Source organism: Lindgomyces ingoldianus (assembly GCF_010093535.1).
Source record: "Lindgomyces ingoldianus strain ATCC 200398 unplaced genomic scaffold BDR25scaffold_88, whole genome shotgun sequence".
NCBI classification, from domain to species: Eukaryota; Fungi; Ascomycota; class Dothideomycetes; order Pleosporales; family Lindgomycetaceae; genus Lindgomyces; species Lindgomyces ingoldianus.
This window is the reverse complement of record NW_022985249.1, coordinates 1-14,017: the sequence shown is the minus strand read 5'-3', so window position 1 is coordinate 14,017 and position 14,017 is coordinate 1. Positions and strand designations below refer to the sequence as shown.

Genomic DNA, 14,017 nt, shown 5'->3' with positions numbered 1-14,017 from the left:
AAGGTAGCGTTGTAGCGTGCGGATAACCCCGAGGTCATCAAATACTGTCCCGTGGTAATGGATCCCAGTCTGCAGCCCGGCGCATTAGGTTGTCAAAGAACGCTGCATCAATGCCCTGAAACGCCCAATCGTTGGCTCCTGCAGCCAATCTTGGGTATTGGTCGTAAGATGTGTCGTTTGAATGACCTATATCGGGAAAGACAGGCGGTAGTGGCATCAGGTTGACATCGGGAACTAGCTGGGATGTTCGTTCGAGCCCAGGAGTGGGTCTCCACTGTCAGTTGTCGCTGTGGGGTACGGCGTTCCACTTGTTCGAGTGTGTGAGGGCTGTATGTCCTGCTGCCGTGACCTTGTGACGCCCATGCGGCCGATATTGATGATTCCGAAGTAGGGTATAGAGAGTTGAAGTTCCCCGCAATTTCTCTGGATATTCGATACCGTATCGCGAGCAGATTCTTCCTTTCCCCGAGCGGCGTCACTTTCGATCTTCAAGAGGCGTCGTAATTGTTCAGCACTCTGCTGGGTGAGGCCATCGTTCATGCAATCTTGGACAGAATCATAGCTCTGCAAAAGCTGTTCTACCAGCGCGCGATCACCTAGTCGTTGGTGTGCCCGCCAGTCCTCCTCCTCAAGCTTGTGACCATCAATGTGGGCGAGAAGTATCGTTATGCCTGCCATTAATGCACAGAAGTCCGCTGTGCGGCAATAGACTGAGACTATATTTCGTTTGAAGGTGCGGAATGCGACGACTGGGATCAAGATCTCGCGACTCGCATTGACGCATGTAACCTTTGAACAGGTAAGATCTCTGCCTTCTGTTTGTGAGTTAAGGAGATATGGTAAGTGCAACAGGTGAACAAGGCTGTAGTGATGAAGGTGGTCAGCCACTCGCATGGTCTCCCAGAGTGCCTCTCGCGTGTTCGGCTGAAGGTTGGGAAAGTCGGGTGGCGTCCAAAACTGGTCCGGTAACTCTCTGGCAGCAGTCAAAAGCTCTTAGTCAATACTACGTGTCTCTGAGAAATCACAGGCAGCCGAGCGTCGGTTGCGGTCAAGGACCCGCCGAGCAATAAGAGTATGCGCTCTTCTGAGTCTACAAGCCGGTGTCTCGCCCGGTACTTTTTGCTCCATATTGGTCTCTTGACCGCCGTGTGGAAGACCCAGCATCAGACTCAGGTAGCTGTCCGTGTACACAATGCGAAACCAAAGATACATGGGCACTAACTTTGAAGCGGGGTCAAGGACTTGAAATTTAGGCGGATTTGGCTGATCAATCTTCATCAGCTGTGCAAAGACCATTGCCTTCCTGAAAGCGAGCCATGCCCGCCTTAAATTACTGTCATTGAACTCGAACACACCTTCCAAGATAAGACACTCGAGTCCACCAAGGCAGTTTTTAGACGTGATAAGTTTTTCATGCATCGATGTCGCACGCATCGCAGTGGTCATCAGGCGGTGCTGGAGAGTCGACAGCTGTTCTGTGAGACCGTGCATCTGTCGCGTCTAGAAGTACTGTAGGAATAGCGCAAACGATCATTCGCTCCACTATTAAAATTGGCGGAGTAGTGGGGTCTAGTATCTTGGTGATGCTGTTGACGAAGTCGAATACCTCCTGCTCTTGCATGAGCTGAGGAGGGGGCATATGGCAAACGACTCGACAAGGGAGCGAGATCCAAACAAGGTGGATTGAACGAGTGTATTGTAAGGTCTGAGGAGCTCGATAGAGCTCTGAGCTGACTATATACTGTACGAGATAGGAGCTATGCCTAATGAGTGAATAGTGCAGTACATGGGTATGATATCGCGTGAGACACGTGCGACACCTGCTTCGGACGGTCGCCACCATCCGTGAAGATGTTCCAACACCATCCTAAGGAGGTCCAACGTAGTGATCCTAGCCGTCCCAATAGTAAAAATTATCATCAAAATTCAAGTCGTCTTCCATGTACTTAAGTCTAAGTGGCTTTGTGCTATACATTAGACTTATAACTTCGTTATGGACCTGTTTGTTGACCACAAGAAGCCCTATACTGCTCCCGTCTAGTCCATGCTGAGGAATTAGCCCTAAAAATAGAGGAAATGCGTACCTGTAAATTTTATTTTGGATTTCCCCTAGAAATTTGTGCAGCTTAGGCTGTCTTTTAGGCAGTGCTATATTGTAGTCGCTACAGTACCATTGATTGTTAGTCTCGCGTATCTGTCTAGACAAATGGCCATCCGCATTAATGTCTACATGTAAGCATCGCTGCACATCAGGCCTGGAGGGGATGTTCTCGAACGCCACGCTGTGACCATGTCGTGCGCTCCCATGAAAGCAACGGCATCATGCTGAAGTAAAGCTCACATTCCGCAAAATAAGACTTCTTCTTAGCGCTCAATATAGGTGTGTATGATTGCTCTTCGATGGTCTGAGCGTTTGTTAGACTTTCAAGAAGTAGAGGACTAGGTGCTGGCTATGCTTCTCTGTTAAGTCGTCCTCGCGCCTTCATGCTGTAGAGTAAAGAAGAGCTAAATAGGAGGCAGATAGAGTGTAGAAGCAGATGGTAGATATTCTTAGAGAAGCAATTTCGAGCGAATATAAAGACCTTCATATGTACGATGCGTTCAAGCAATCGACAGTGCTCCACGCATTACAGCGTGGCAGTGATGCTGTCGTTAAGTCAAGATATGGTGGTAACGTACTTCACAGGCGAGTTGCTTACACACCTGAGTCGCTTACTTTTGCTAAGACCCTACTAAACCACTCTTCCTACACTAATGCATTCCCCACAACACTACTTAGACGCGCTAAAAGAATGTTAGATACAGCTTACACTTTAAGCTTTTAAATAAGACATAAAACTTTTAAAAAAATATGCTGTAGCTATATATAAAGTTTTATAAAAAATAATAAATAACTATAGCGCTAGATAACCTTTATAAGCTAATTCTACAGCTAAATTATAAAGGCTAGGTAATAAAAAGGAGCAGGTGATTATTAAGACTATACTTAAGCTATATGCGCAAGGAATTTCCTCTTAGATAGCATTTATAGCTAATATAGCTAGTTCTTTGTGCGCTAAGCGTAATCTAGGCTATATTTATATAAACTAGCCTATTATGTTTATAAAGTGTTATTTAGAGCTTAAAGTAAAGTTTTAAGCGTAAGTATAGTTAAGAGATATTTAGCTAATTATAAACCTTATTTTGCTAAAGTTGTACGTGTTATTATCCTAGATGCTATACTTAGCTTTAATATTCTCTATAAGGCTAAACCTGCCCTAAATTACTCTAGGACTCTTATAAAAGGCTCTCTTATAGTTGTACTTATGCTTAAATGTTACTTTAAGCTCTAAATAATGCTTTATAAACATACTAGGCTAGTTTATGTAAATATAGCCTAGATTACGCTTAGCGCGCAAAGAATTAGCTATATTAGCTATAAATGCTATTTAAGGGGAAATTCCTTGCGCATATAGCTTAAGTATAGTCTTAATAATTACCTGCTCCTTTTTATTACCTAGCCTTTATAATTTAGCTGTAGAATTAGCTTGTAAAGGTTATCTAGTGCTATAGTTATTTATTATTTTTTGTAAAACCTTGCACATAGCTATAGCACATTTCTTTAAGAGTTTTATGTCTTGTTTAAAAGCTTAAAGCATAAGCTGTATCTAACATTCTTTTAGCATGTCTAAGTAGTGTTATGGGGAATGCATTAGTGTAGGAAGGGTAGTTTAGTAGGGTCTTAGCAAAAGTAAGCGACTTAGGTGTGTGAGCAACTCGCCCGTGAAGTACGTTACTCCTCTATCAGCAATTTCAATTTGAAAGTCAGCGAGATCCGTTCACGCCTCCGGACCTAATCCGTAAACCTTATCGCGTACGTCTGAGCGACACTAATGCCATGATTCGGTCAGCTTGTGGCAGTGTGCATCGCGGCCTGACAGCATGTAATGCTATCTGCTGATGCCAACAACTCGTTCATGCTCCGAAGCCAGTGCCTGGCCAATCTCTCCTCTGGAGACAGCGCCGCGTATCTCCTGGCGAAGAACCCTGTTTGTAGAAGAGACGTAGATGAGGTGGCCGGTCATGCATTGTAAACTCCATTCCGGAAATAGCTTTCATCTCATCCGAACCGAGCTGAATAGTTAGACACAGCCGTTCGGTCCAGAAGCCATGATAGGAACGTGACCACAGCTTCTTGCATGAGCTGGGGAGGGGGCATATGGTAAGCGGGTCAACAAGGTACCAAGATCTAAACAAAGTGGATTGTACAAGTGTATTATAAAGTCAAAGGAGCTCGATAGAGCTCTAGGCTGACTATATACTGTACGAGAAAGGAGCTAGGCCTAATAAGTGAATAGTGCAGTACATGGGTGTGATATCGCGTAAGACACGTGCGACACACCTCCCTAGCTTTAACAAAGTAAATACTAAAGTAAAGCTGTATAAAAATAACTAATAGACTGTAGGTGTATAGTAGTGCACTTAAAAGTGCAAAACAGCAAAACAGAAGTTAGTAGGCTTAGGCTTTAAAGCTAATATTAGTAGAGTAAGCTTTTAGAGTGTTACTTAGGCAAATAAAGCCTAGTTATTTAATAAACACTTAATGCTTTTATTAAAGTAGGAACTTAGTAAGGCTGTTAGCTAGCATGTCTATAGTAGAGATCTAGTTTATGCAAATCCTTCTTTCTTATACCTCTTAGCAGAGCTAGTAGTTATAAATGTTAACATGCTTAAGCTTAGTATTAAGCTTAAAGTCTTTTACTATGGCTTATATAGTTTATTAATTATTACATAGTAAAGTAAGCTTTTTTTTTAGTGTTAAAGTTTATATTAGTAATAATTAAAGCAATTAAACTTTAAAATAACTAGCTTTATTAATACGTTATTTATAGCAAGTTAACAGCTTTAGCAGCCTGTATTAGAACTATTACAGCGTAACTGCTTGCAAGAAGGATGTATGTAGCAGTAAAGTGAGAAGTTATAGTTACGCTGCGTAAGAGCCACTTAATTTACCCTTTACATATATACTAACAATCTAAGAAGTTACAGGTTGGGATTCTGCGACCCGTAGCGTACTACGCCCTGTTGGCAGCCGTGTAAATGGATTGCGTTCTCGAGTGATTGGCTGACGTCTGGGTTTGGGCACCGTGAAAGTTGAGAATTTGCCCCTCGTATGAGCATTTATGGGATCGGCGTTGATGGAAGTGGGTTAGACGGGTGGCGATGGCGGGCTGGCAGAAGACGTTGAGGAGCCCGAAGTGGCTGAAGGACGGGAAGAGGATCATCTATTATGAGGCCGATAAGTATGATGCGGCAGATGGGGAGTGTGAGTTCTATCAAGCCGAGCTGCCTGTGCTGATCGAATACTGATTAGTGTTTGATTGCAATGTATCACCGTTTGGAGCATTCTTTCGACCTAGATTATATCGGTTGATGTTAAAATGGGCAAGGATAGGGTGGTGTACATAGAGGTATATTGTTCCTTCATTAATATTCTCCATTCACATCCAAGATCAAGGAGTGCTCGAATAAGTTAGCTGATGTGGGGTGTCGAAGGGTCCCCACCTCAAATTATTCCCGCAGTGCATTTCCGACACGGGAGACATTGGTTTTCTCGTGAAAGGCGACCCACACTACGAAAGTGTAAACTACACCTTGTCCTCTTCTAAGAATCCTGCCAAAGCCACGCGGTTCAAACGTCACTACCTGCGCTCACTGTCCTGGTCTCCCGACAGCAAGAACGTTGTCTACGGAGTGTCCGGCTTCTATGAGCGCCATGTCGAAGACCCTATTGTGGGCTGGGATGACGAACGGGAGTGCCCCTTCATAACCGTGATGCCTTCGCTTTCTATGCAAGGCAAAATCGCCAACACTGAATTCTCTACGGGGAACAGCACCGTCGCTGTTATGAAATCAGAGGGCACAGAAAAGAAAATAGTCTTTGACTCGATGAAGAGTGGCATGTACGTCGATCGTACGTGAGTGAGGCAAAAGCTTGAGAGCACCATGCAGCTGAATTGGTCGCTAGACGGACAATGGATCGCTTTTAGCTTAAGATTGCAACTCAATGATGCACGCTCCTTGTGACATAGCGAACAAATCGTTTTCCGCGAATGCTAGGGTCTGAAAATCATCAATCTGGAAACAGAAGCCAAGCGCGCGCTGACTACGACCGAACACACGATAACGGGCGGCACGACGGACAACATGCCTGACTAGTCGCTCAACGGGTCACGCATCGTTTTCGCGCGGCGTACAATTGAGACCTTGACGAGTGCACAATCCGTCCTGACGGGTCTGACATGCAAATTCTGACCTCTGAAACTGGGGCGGTAGACGGACATGTGTTCTGGACGTACGATGACAAGATTGCGTTTTCAACTGGGTGGTTTGGATATTGGGATGAGGTGGCTATTTATGATGAATCGTTCTAGCCGTATGTGGTTATGATGGTGATGGATGCGGACGGATTTGATAATTAGGTATCGCACAGTTGGAGCTGACGGATGATAGAGGGCATGTGAGGAGGTGCGAGTCATCAATCAGGTGGCGAGAACCAAACTAATCGATTGAGCAAAGGTGTAAGGTCTGGTCTCAGGAGCTTAAGGGAGCTCCAAGCGAACACTATAGTGAAGGGCCGAAAGGACGCTAATTTCAATAAGGAAAGACGCTAGTACTAAAAGAACGACCACCGCTGCGCTCGCTCATATTGAGGTGAAACACTACGTCATATGACGTAGTTTCACCTGCTCCAATTGTCATGTGCTCCATTGCACCGGATAAATTGGCTTGGTATGGCCTCTTCGCTGTGTTCGGTTTCCGCCTAGCATTCGGCGGATGTATCCAAAAGATATTAAACAGTACCAATCAGTGGGAAGTTCTTCGGTGACGAGGGCTCTTCATGGCGAGGGAACGACTGGGTAAAGATCGGCGTCCAGAAGCTCCAGATTCCAGAATGAGAGTCAAAGGGAGGTCATCGATACTAAGCTGAACAACTATGCGTTGAAGACGATGATGGTACAAGAATCAGAACCAGACAAGGAAGTCTAGGATATTCCCAAAAAAGTCTGAGCAGTCATAAGAATACGCTATGAGTAAATACACCTTCATTCACCAACATCGTCTTGCATGGTCCTGATATAAGAGGATCCCCAGAGTGCATTATTTTGCAGAGCTAGGAGCTTCTGCATATCCGGTTACTGCCGAGTCCTCCATGGGCGGGACGTAGTGATGCATAGCGCCCACGCTGCTTTTCGACGAGCGATGTGACCACGCAAACTCTGTTACTTTGCCATCTGGGTCCAGGATCTTGACAAGGTCTTCGTGCCTATAAAACGAAGCAAGGTCCAGTGGTGTCCAGCCATACTCATCTTTAGGACTTGGATCCTTGGCTCGCTGCAGCGCAAGCAGCAAAGCATCCATATCGCCGGAAAAGGCAGCGGAATGGAGCGGAGACCAGCCATGCGGATCTGCTTTCCCAACGTTGGCCCCAGCATCGATCAAGAGGTGTACCACGTCAGTGTTACCGGCTTCAATGGCGCACTGTAGTAAGCTGATTCCGCGATGTGTATAATTTACGTCCAGCCCGTTGTCAAGGACCTGTTTGACGCTCGCGTACTGGCCCTCCCAGATGGCGTGCCAGACTGGATGTGGCGCGTCGCTGTTCAAGTCAACTGAATCGAATTTGGCGCCGAAGTCTTGGAGCGCCTGCATCACCGAGGGATTGCCCCACCTGATGGCGAGCTCAACGAGTGTCCTGCCATTGGCGTCAACTATGTCGTGAGTGCAGCCGTTTTCTAGAAGGAAGCGAACTGAGTCAGCCTTTCCAGCGCTGGCGGCCATCATCAGGGGAGTGTAGCCGGCGATGTTCTCACACGTGCGGACGTCTGCCTTCTTCTCGACAAGATGCTTCAAGATAGAAATGCTTCCAGATTCTGCCGCCAGATGCGCTGGTGTATTCCCTTGCTTACCGGAGACTGTGATGTTGCAACTCAGGTCATAAGCAGCTTTCCAGAGCAGCGCGGCAGAATCTCCTTTTCGAGCTATCTTATGAGCAATGCGGTCTGAGTCGTTGTCCATCGCGTCGATGTCAGCGCCTTTGTCATACAGATACCTGAGGACATCAATGCCCTGAGAATTAACGATGCAGAGCAGCGGCGTCAACCTCTCACTCGACAAGGCGTTTACGTTTGCTCCTTTCTCTACCAGAATCTTGGTAGCCACTAGATCGCACTCTTGAGCAGCGATATGGAGTGCGGTAAATCCTTGTTTGTCGACTGCGTGTATATTCGCGTTGTTCTCTAGAAGCCATCTCATAGTCGCATATTGCTTTCCCTTGACAGCATGGAAAATGACCGTTTGACCTTTGCCGTCGCGAGCTTCCAAACTACTTCCTTTCTCATGGAGCTGCTTAATCATGCTGATGTCTCCCGTCCGAGCGCTAAAATGCAGGGTCTGAATGCTAACGGTATCCTGCCGGCTGATGTGCTTGCCACCTTTAAGGAGAAGATTTATTGTGTCCTCGTCGTTGCTATCGAGGGCATAGTCCAGCGGAGTACGACCTTCAGCGTCCTTGTCGTTCAAACTGATTCCCTTGCTAGCGAGTTTCTCGACTACGGAGGGCTGCCCATATTTCGCTGCCCAATGGACCAACGTCGCATTTTTCTCATCTCTATACTCCTCAAAGTGCTCCGACTCGATTAAGTACTTTGCAGCATCTCCATGTCCATTTTTGATCGCCATCATGATAGCTTCACCCGAAGATAAAGATGCAGACGTCTTCGTTTTATCGCGATTCGAGTCTTGAAGGAGCTTGTGGATAACGTCTGTTTGGCCGGAACTTGCAGCCCACTTCAACATTGTTGCAAAGTTATCTTTCGGATCTGGCTCCTGATTTTCAAGATCGATGACGGGCTTGTAATTCTTCTTGCTGCGCTTGGGCAATACTTTGCTCAGTTTCTCCCAGAGAAGGATCGCCACCGTAAATGGAGCTAAGGCAGCGATCACGGTCAGATTTGTCAACCGCCTTCTCGAACGCAATAGTGTATAACCTCCCATAGCAATGCACATAACTACCAATGAAGTGTACAGATAGTATAGCCATGAAGGGTCATCGCTGAAGAGGTCCACGTTCATGCCGAAAATGCCCTGTCTGCTGATTAGTAACAACTCAGGCTCCCGTTAAAGAGGGTAAGTTACCGCTGCGAAAATGAGAGGCAAAAATATGAACTATACAGCCTGTTAGCCGGTCGCAGTGGTCTTGCATCAAGCGTGCATACGGTGATCCATGATAGTCTTCGAATACTGTCATTCTGCTCGCGCGAACGATACCCTTCGTCGATGCTAATCAGATTGGTCACTCGCTGGATGAGGCTATCGGTCTCTTTGATTAGCTCTGTGCAAATACGAAAGTCAATGTTCTTGAACTGCCGCAGATACCCGCTGCATACAGCCATGATCTCCCAGTAATCGTCGCGTCCTTCGGTCCACCTCGGATCGGCATGGATATTCTCGAGGGACTCTAGGCTCACTAGCTGATTCTGAAGTACTCGACGAAATTCTTCCCAGCGCTGGGCCGCGCTAACAAGGTTTCTGACGATGTTGCGATCTGTTTCTAAGCGTTCTTGAAGGACTTCGAATCTCTTCAACGTAGTTAGACTTTACTTGGTTAAGTCAGATTTCTCACTTACAAATGAGTCTAGGAAGCGCGATGATGCCGTAAGCAGTGCACCCCAATTAGTTAAAATGACTTCAAGCTGAGAAAGCAGGTAGTCTAGTGGAGCGGATCTCAACCTGGTCGAATTCTCGTAGTTTTGATACATCAAGGCATCATAGGCGAAATCCGTAGTTTCAACGCGCCGGGAGCGGAAGCGGAAAATCTGCAGATTCCAATCTGCCATGAGGAACTTTTCCTCCCTGGGGCTTGGTGAGCGCGTAGACCTGATAATACAACAAACATTCAACATACTCGTATCCCGAGGAAATGATGATCGCGTCGGACGTAGCGTCGACCTTTGGCTGCTTTGTCGACGACGGCACGATATCTTGATGCAAATAAAATTGGAGGTTGCAGTACAGGGCCCAATGGCCGCAGATCTCGCCCTTCGCGCATCTTTGGCACTTGCACGAGCCCGTATCAGGCTTGTTCGTCTTTGCGAAGTCGTTGAAGAGACCGTACGGGAACAACGAGTAGCGCGGGAAGTCGAAGTGCTCAAACAACGTCATCAACAAGGTGGTAGGGCATTTCGGCCCGTACATGAACAGCCGGCATCCTTGATCGTTCTCCGCCTCGGGAAACATCCTAGTGTAGCGACTGAGCGTCTCCGCAGTGGCAAAAGACTTGGGGTCATCGCCATCCTGAATAGAGACTGTCGCGAGGACATCTGCCTTGGATGTGTGCTGCGGTAGCCGCCCGTCGGGCGTTCTTGATGGGTGCGCATTTGGTGCGCATTGTGTAGGGACTGAGGGGTAGTGCGGCGTCTGCTGCTGCGGTACTGCTTGCGGAGGTGCGCCATAAGTATACGATGCGCCTGGTTGGAAAGTCTGCGGCTGCGGCAGGGATGAATCCCGCGATGCGCCACCCAGAGGACCTGCAGAAGCTGATGGGTACGAATATGCGTTCTGGGGTGGTAGCGCATAAGGCGATGAGTATCTATTCTGAGGCACTGCCGCCTGTGGCAACGATTGTGAGTATGGGTTCGCTAGCAGCGGCGGCGGATACGGCTGCTGCGGCACTCCCGTGCTCTGAGGTAGCGCAGTACCTGCGCCTGGCTGAGAGTACTGATTGGAAGAGTTAAGTGGGTATGATGCTGACGTGCTTTGGCTTGGTAGAAGCGAAAAGGCATAGTTGTCGTTGGAAATGAGTGGAGCTGGCGCTGATGAGCTTTGGCCTGAAGGCCGCAACGGTGGTAATGAGGCCATGGCAGAGTTATCGCAGCACCTTGTGAAAGACAGCAACACCCAGGCCCATGGCCGCGAAGTCGCTCGGAGGGCTGTTCATTTATGTCCTTCGAACGAGTTCACCTGGGGGCTTTAGCTCCTTTGGTAAGGAGCCTTGCATGATACGAGGCAGATGGTTCAGCCGCAGTTTACCCAATGCATTGGTGGCTTGCTTTTGGCAAGCGCATAAGTCTATAAATAGTTATAGTGGAACAAAAAGATCTAGGGCGTTATAGGACAGCCGTTTTTGAAATCAGCTTCCAGTGGCAGGGGAAGAGTCCAGCCGCGGTGCGCCACCGAGGCTTTGTCTAATTAGGACTAGTGCGCGGAATTACTTTGCTCCGCCGCAGCGCGCGCGTTCGAAGAGCAAGGATCTCAAGCAGCTTCAACTAAACCAACTCTACTATTACTTTCATCACCACCGCCACCACCACCACCTAGACAATAGTACATATAGCCTAATGCCTTTGCTTCTTATTATCTTTAGCTTTACACTTCAATTCTATAGCTTTTTCCCTACCTTTGTATAGTAATTGGCTAACTTTTTAGCCGCAAGCAATAGCACGCTTACTCCTCCCCCGCGCTCACTCTCCTAGAAGCTCCCCTGCCCAGGATGCTCCCTAGAAGCGTTAGAAGGTCGCTAGTAGTAGGGTGCTGTCTGTCTCTACAAGCCTATTATATATAAATTCTTACTGCTTCTACTATTCTATCTGCCTAAGCTTAGAAAATATAAAGTTTAAGTTAGTTACTTAAAAAGTAGAAAGCTTTTACACACTTCTACTTTTACTATAGTAAATAAAAAGTGTTATAAAATAGTAGAAGCTTATTTTTTTAAGCTCTCTAAGCTTAGTTCTCTAAAACTCTAAAACTATAAAAAAAAATAGTAGCTATACTATTATTAGATATGCGCACCTACTGTTAAGACAGGAGGAACGCTTGTCTAAAGCTGCTACATAGTACGAGCAATAAGCTCGAACAGTATGTTGCTGCAAATTGCTGCATGTTGCAGCATTTTGCTGCATTTTACAGCATGTTACAGCATTTTGCAGTAACTTATCTACTATTTTTAAATTTTTTTCTGTGCTTAATCTATTAGTTTTCTCTAGAAGAAGTATTTTATTAAATATTATAGTACTATTTAGCTTAAGGTATCTTATAGCTTTCTAAATGTTAGCATTATCTACTAGAAAGTTCTTCTAGTAGGTTCTACACTGCTACTATGTTATGTTATAAAATTCTTTTACTATAGCCTTTACTTATTATTCTGTCTTTATACTTATTCTTTTTACTTACTATTCTGCTTTTGCTTTGTTCTTTTAGTGTGTATATACTCTTTATAGCTATGTAAGGTCTGCAGTCTACTATCTTTTTGCATATAGTAAAGGCCTAGCTTTTAGGATTAGCTTGTAGACTACCTTTATTACTGCTTCTATTAGCCTATCTGTCTGTTGCTATACACTGCTTTTTATTAGTTTAGCTTTAAGTGTCTTTTTAACTTTTATTTATATTACTTTCTATAGTGCATTTTTAAATAATAGTCTTGCTTTTACTTACTATTTTAAAGTGTTTATATTAAAAGTTATTTTAATTACTTTATAATCTAACTTATGTTCTGTCTTATAGACTTTACAGCATAGTGCTGTAGCTACTAGGTTGTCTAAAGTTAGTATTAAATTAATAGTGCTTTTACTTATTCCTTGCTACTATATTTTTAGGCCCCTAGAAAGTAAGCTGTAAAGTAAATAGTCTACTATAAGGTGTATAATAAAGTTTACTTTACCTTAGTAAGTGTTTAACATATTATCCTTTCTTTATAATTAGTTATGTTAGTTAAAATTACCTACTAGAACTACATCTACCTGCGTTCTAGTTTAGTTATGTGTAGTTTAAATTAGAGTTTAAATATAATTTGTTATCTTTTTTAGTGCTTACTTATCTTTTATTTTAATGTAGACTAACACTACTAGGACTGTTTAACTAAGTAGTTGTAGTGTTACTGCTGTAAGGTCTAGCAACTGTACTAGCAGCTATTTAGCCTTAATATCTTTCTATATCTAGAGCATACTCTAGAAGGGCCACCTTCTATCCCTACATGCAGTTAGCGTAAATTTAGCCTAGTAAGTGTGTCTAGCTAGTGTTGTAATAATTCTCTTTTCTTTATTTTTTTATGTATAAAGTTTTTAAATAGCTAATATAGTAAAGTCTTATAGTTACTTATTATTTATTATGCTACTTAGTACCTTATGTTTTTTTTTATATTAAGTTAGAATATTTTAAGCGTTTTAAGCATTCTAACTAAGGTATAGCACTTAATAGTTCCTAAAAAAAAATTTATAAAGGCCTTTATAAAGTACACATTTAGAGACTATTACTTAGCATTTACTGTAGTAGTGTTCTTTACTAGCGCACCTAGCACAAACCTGCTGCCTTGTGCATGTAAATGCCTTGTGCCCTAGCTGTTAGCATTAGTAGCACTATAATAGTCTATTTTGCAGTTTAAATAGTCTTATATATGCAGATTCTTTATTAATGTAGATGTGACGGTGCTGCTTGTCAAGCTCCGCTGCTAGTCACATGATCTTGCTAAGGGTTAAGCGAGCGCGCTAGCACCTTGGCGCTGCGCAAGCTTTTCTCTCGCGAAAACCCTTCGCCTCCTTCACTCCCCATCCTAGTTTAGCTGAAATAGAGCCGACCTACTCTGCCATGCTTCCCCAGCTCCATACGGTAGAGACAGTGCTTGTCATCACAGTAGAAGTACTATTCTTATAGTAGCTAGGCTATATTACTGCCTTTAGTAATATATACTACTATTAATTTATATGCTTTTTTTGTTGAATGGGCTCCGACAGCTAGCTGCTTATGGTATGAGCACTTAAGTAGCAAGAGTAAGAGTGGTGTACGGTGTGCACAGCGTACGAGGTAGGTAAGGTGAGGGCAACATGTTTCTAGTTCTATTGCTCTTGTCTTTCCTCCGTACGGAGGAAAAGGGGGATATCTAGATGTTCGCGCACGGAGGTTCGCGCACGAGCATCATGTGACATAGATACGTGATCCTGCTCGTGCGCGATCGTTTGTATCCAGGACGCGACGCTGCTGCTGC

At 44.8% G+C, this 14,017-nt stretch overlaps 8 protein-coding genes across 8 annotated transcripts; 3 read left to right on the top strand and 5 right to left on the bottom strand.

Moving 5' to 3' along the window:
• Window positions 1-234: 234 nt before the first annotated feature.
• On the bottom strand, window positions 235-1,692 carry BDR25DRAFT_347694 (uncharacterized protein; the record flags this gene model as incomplete). Its single annotated transcript, XM_033694300.1, has 2 exons — window positions 1,005-1,692; window positions 235-971 (listed from the first exon to the last, which is right to left on the bottom strand). Exons 1-2 carry the CDS (start codon window positions 1,489-1,491, stop codon window positions 235-237), a joined length of 1,224 nt encoding a protein of 407 aa, XP_033539402.1. The 5' UTR covers window positions 1,492-1,692.
• A 694-nt stretch (window positions 1,693-2,386) lies between these two features.
• Window positions 2,387-5,349, top strand: BDR25DRAFT_363911 (uncharacterized protein; the record flags this gene model as incomplete). Its single annotated transcript, XM_033696805.1, has 10 exons — window positions 2,387-2,403; window positions 2,469-2,489; window positions 2,555-2,656; window positions 3,769-3,901; window positions 3,972-4,052; window positions 4,122-4,138; window positions 4,171-4,237; window positions 5,051-5,126; window positions 5,158-5,183; window positions 5,218-5,349. The coding sequence occupies 10 exons, from the start codon at window positions 2,387-2,389 to the stop codon at window positions 5,347-5,349; spliced, it is 672 nt and encodes a 223-aa protein (XP_033539401.1).
• Window positions 5,350-5,420: 71 nt separating this feature from the next.
• Window positions 5,421-6,066, top strand: BDR25DRAFT_320648 (uncharacterized protein; the record flags this gene model as incomplete). The annotated part of the gene is made up of 3 exons (XM_033691919.1): window positions 5,421-5,450; window positions 5,563-5,953; window positions 6,008-6,066. 3 exons carry the CDS (start codon window positions 5,421-5,423, stop codon window positions 6,064-6,066), a joined length of 480 nt encoding a protein of 159 aa, XP_033539400.1.
• A 1,215-nt stretch (window positions 6,067-7,281) lies between these two features.
• On the bottom strand, window positions 7,282-7,626 carry BDR25DRAFT_200880 (ankyrin; the record flags this gene model as incomplete). Its single annotated transcript, XM_033684384.1, has 1 exon — window positions 7,282-7,626. A coding segment is annotated over one exon (345 nt), but the record flags the coding sequence as incomplete, so codon positions are not given.
• A 36-nt stretch (window positions 7,627-7,662) lies between these two features.
• On the bottom strand, window positions 7,663-7,977 carry BDR25DRAFT_200255 (ankyrin repeat protein; the record flags this gene model as incomplete). The annotated part of the gene is made up of 1 exon (XM_033684379.1): window positions 7,663-7,977. A coding segment is annotated over one exon (315 nt), but the record flags the coding sequence as incomplete, so codon positions are not given.
• Window positions 7,978-8,046: 69 nt separating this feature from the next.
• On the bottom strand, window positions 8,047-8,649 carry BDR25DRAFT_156553 (ankyrin; the record flags this gene model as incomplete). The annotated part of the gene is made up of 1 exon (XM_033683977.1): window positions 8,047-8,649. A coding segment is annotated over one exon (603 nt), but the record flags the coding sequence as incomplete, so codon positions are not given.
• A 278-nt stretch (window positions 8,650-8,927) lies between these two features.
• Window positions 8,928-10,934, bottom strand: BDR25DRAFT_127654 (uncharacterized protein). Its single transcript, XM_033683785.1, has 3 exons — window positions 9,947-10,934; window positions 9,669-9,894; window positions 8,928-9,620 (listed from the first exon to the last, which is right to left on the bottom strand). The coding sequence occupies exons 1-3, from the start codon at window positions 10,897-10,899 to the stop codon at window positions 9,174-9,176; spliced, it is 1,626 nt and encodes a 541-aa protein (XP_033539396.1). The 5' UTR covers window positions 10,900-10,934; the 3' UTR covers window positions 8,928-9,173.
• A 12-nt stretch (window positions 10,935-10,946) lies between these two features.
• BDR25DRAFT_363909 (uncharacterized protein) lies at window positions 10,947-11,310 on the top strand (the record flags this gene model as incomplete). Its single annotated transcript, XM_033696804.1, has 3 exons — window positions 10,947-11,081; window positions 11,144-11,223; window positions 11,283-11,310. 3 exons carry the CDS (start codon window positions 10,947-10,949, stop codon window positions 11,308-11,310), a joined length of 243 nt encoding a protein of 80 aa, XP_033539395.1.
• Window positions 11,311-14,017: the final 2,707 nt, after the last annotated feature.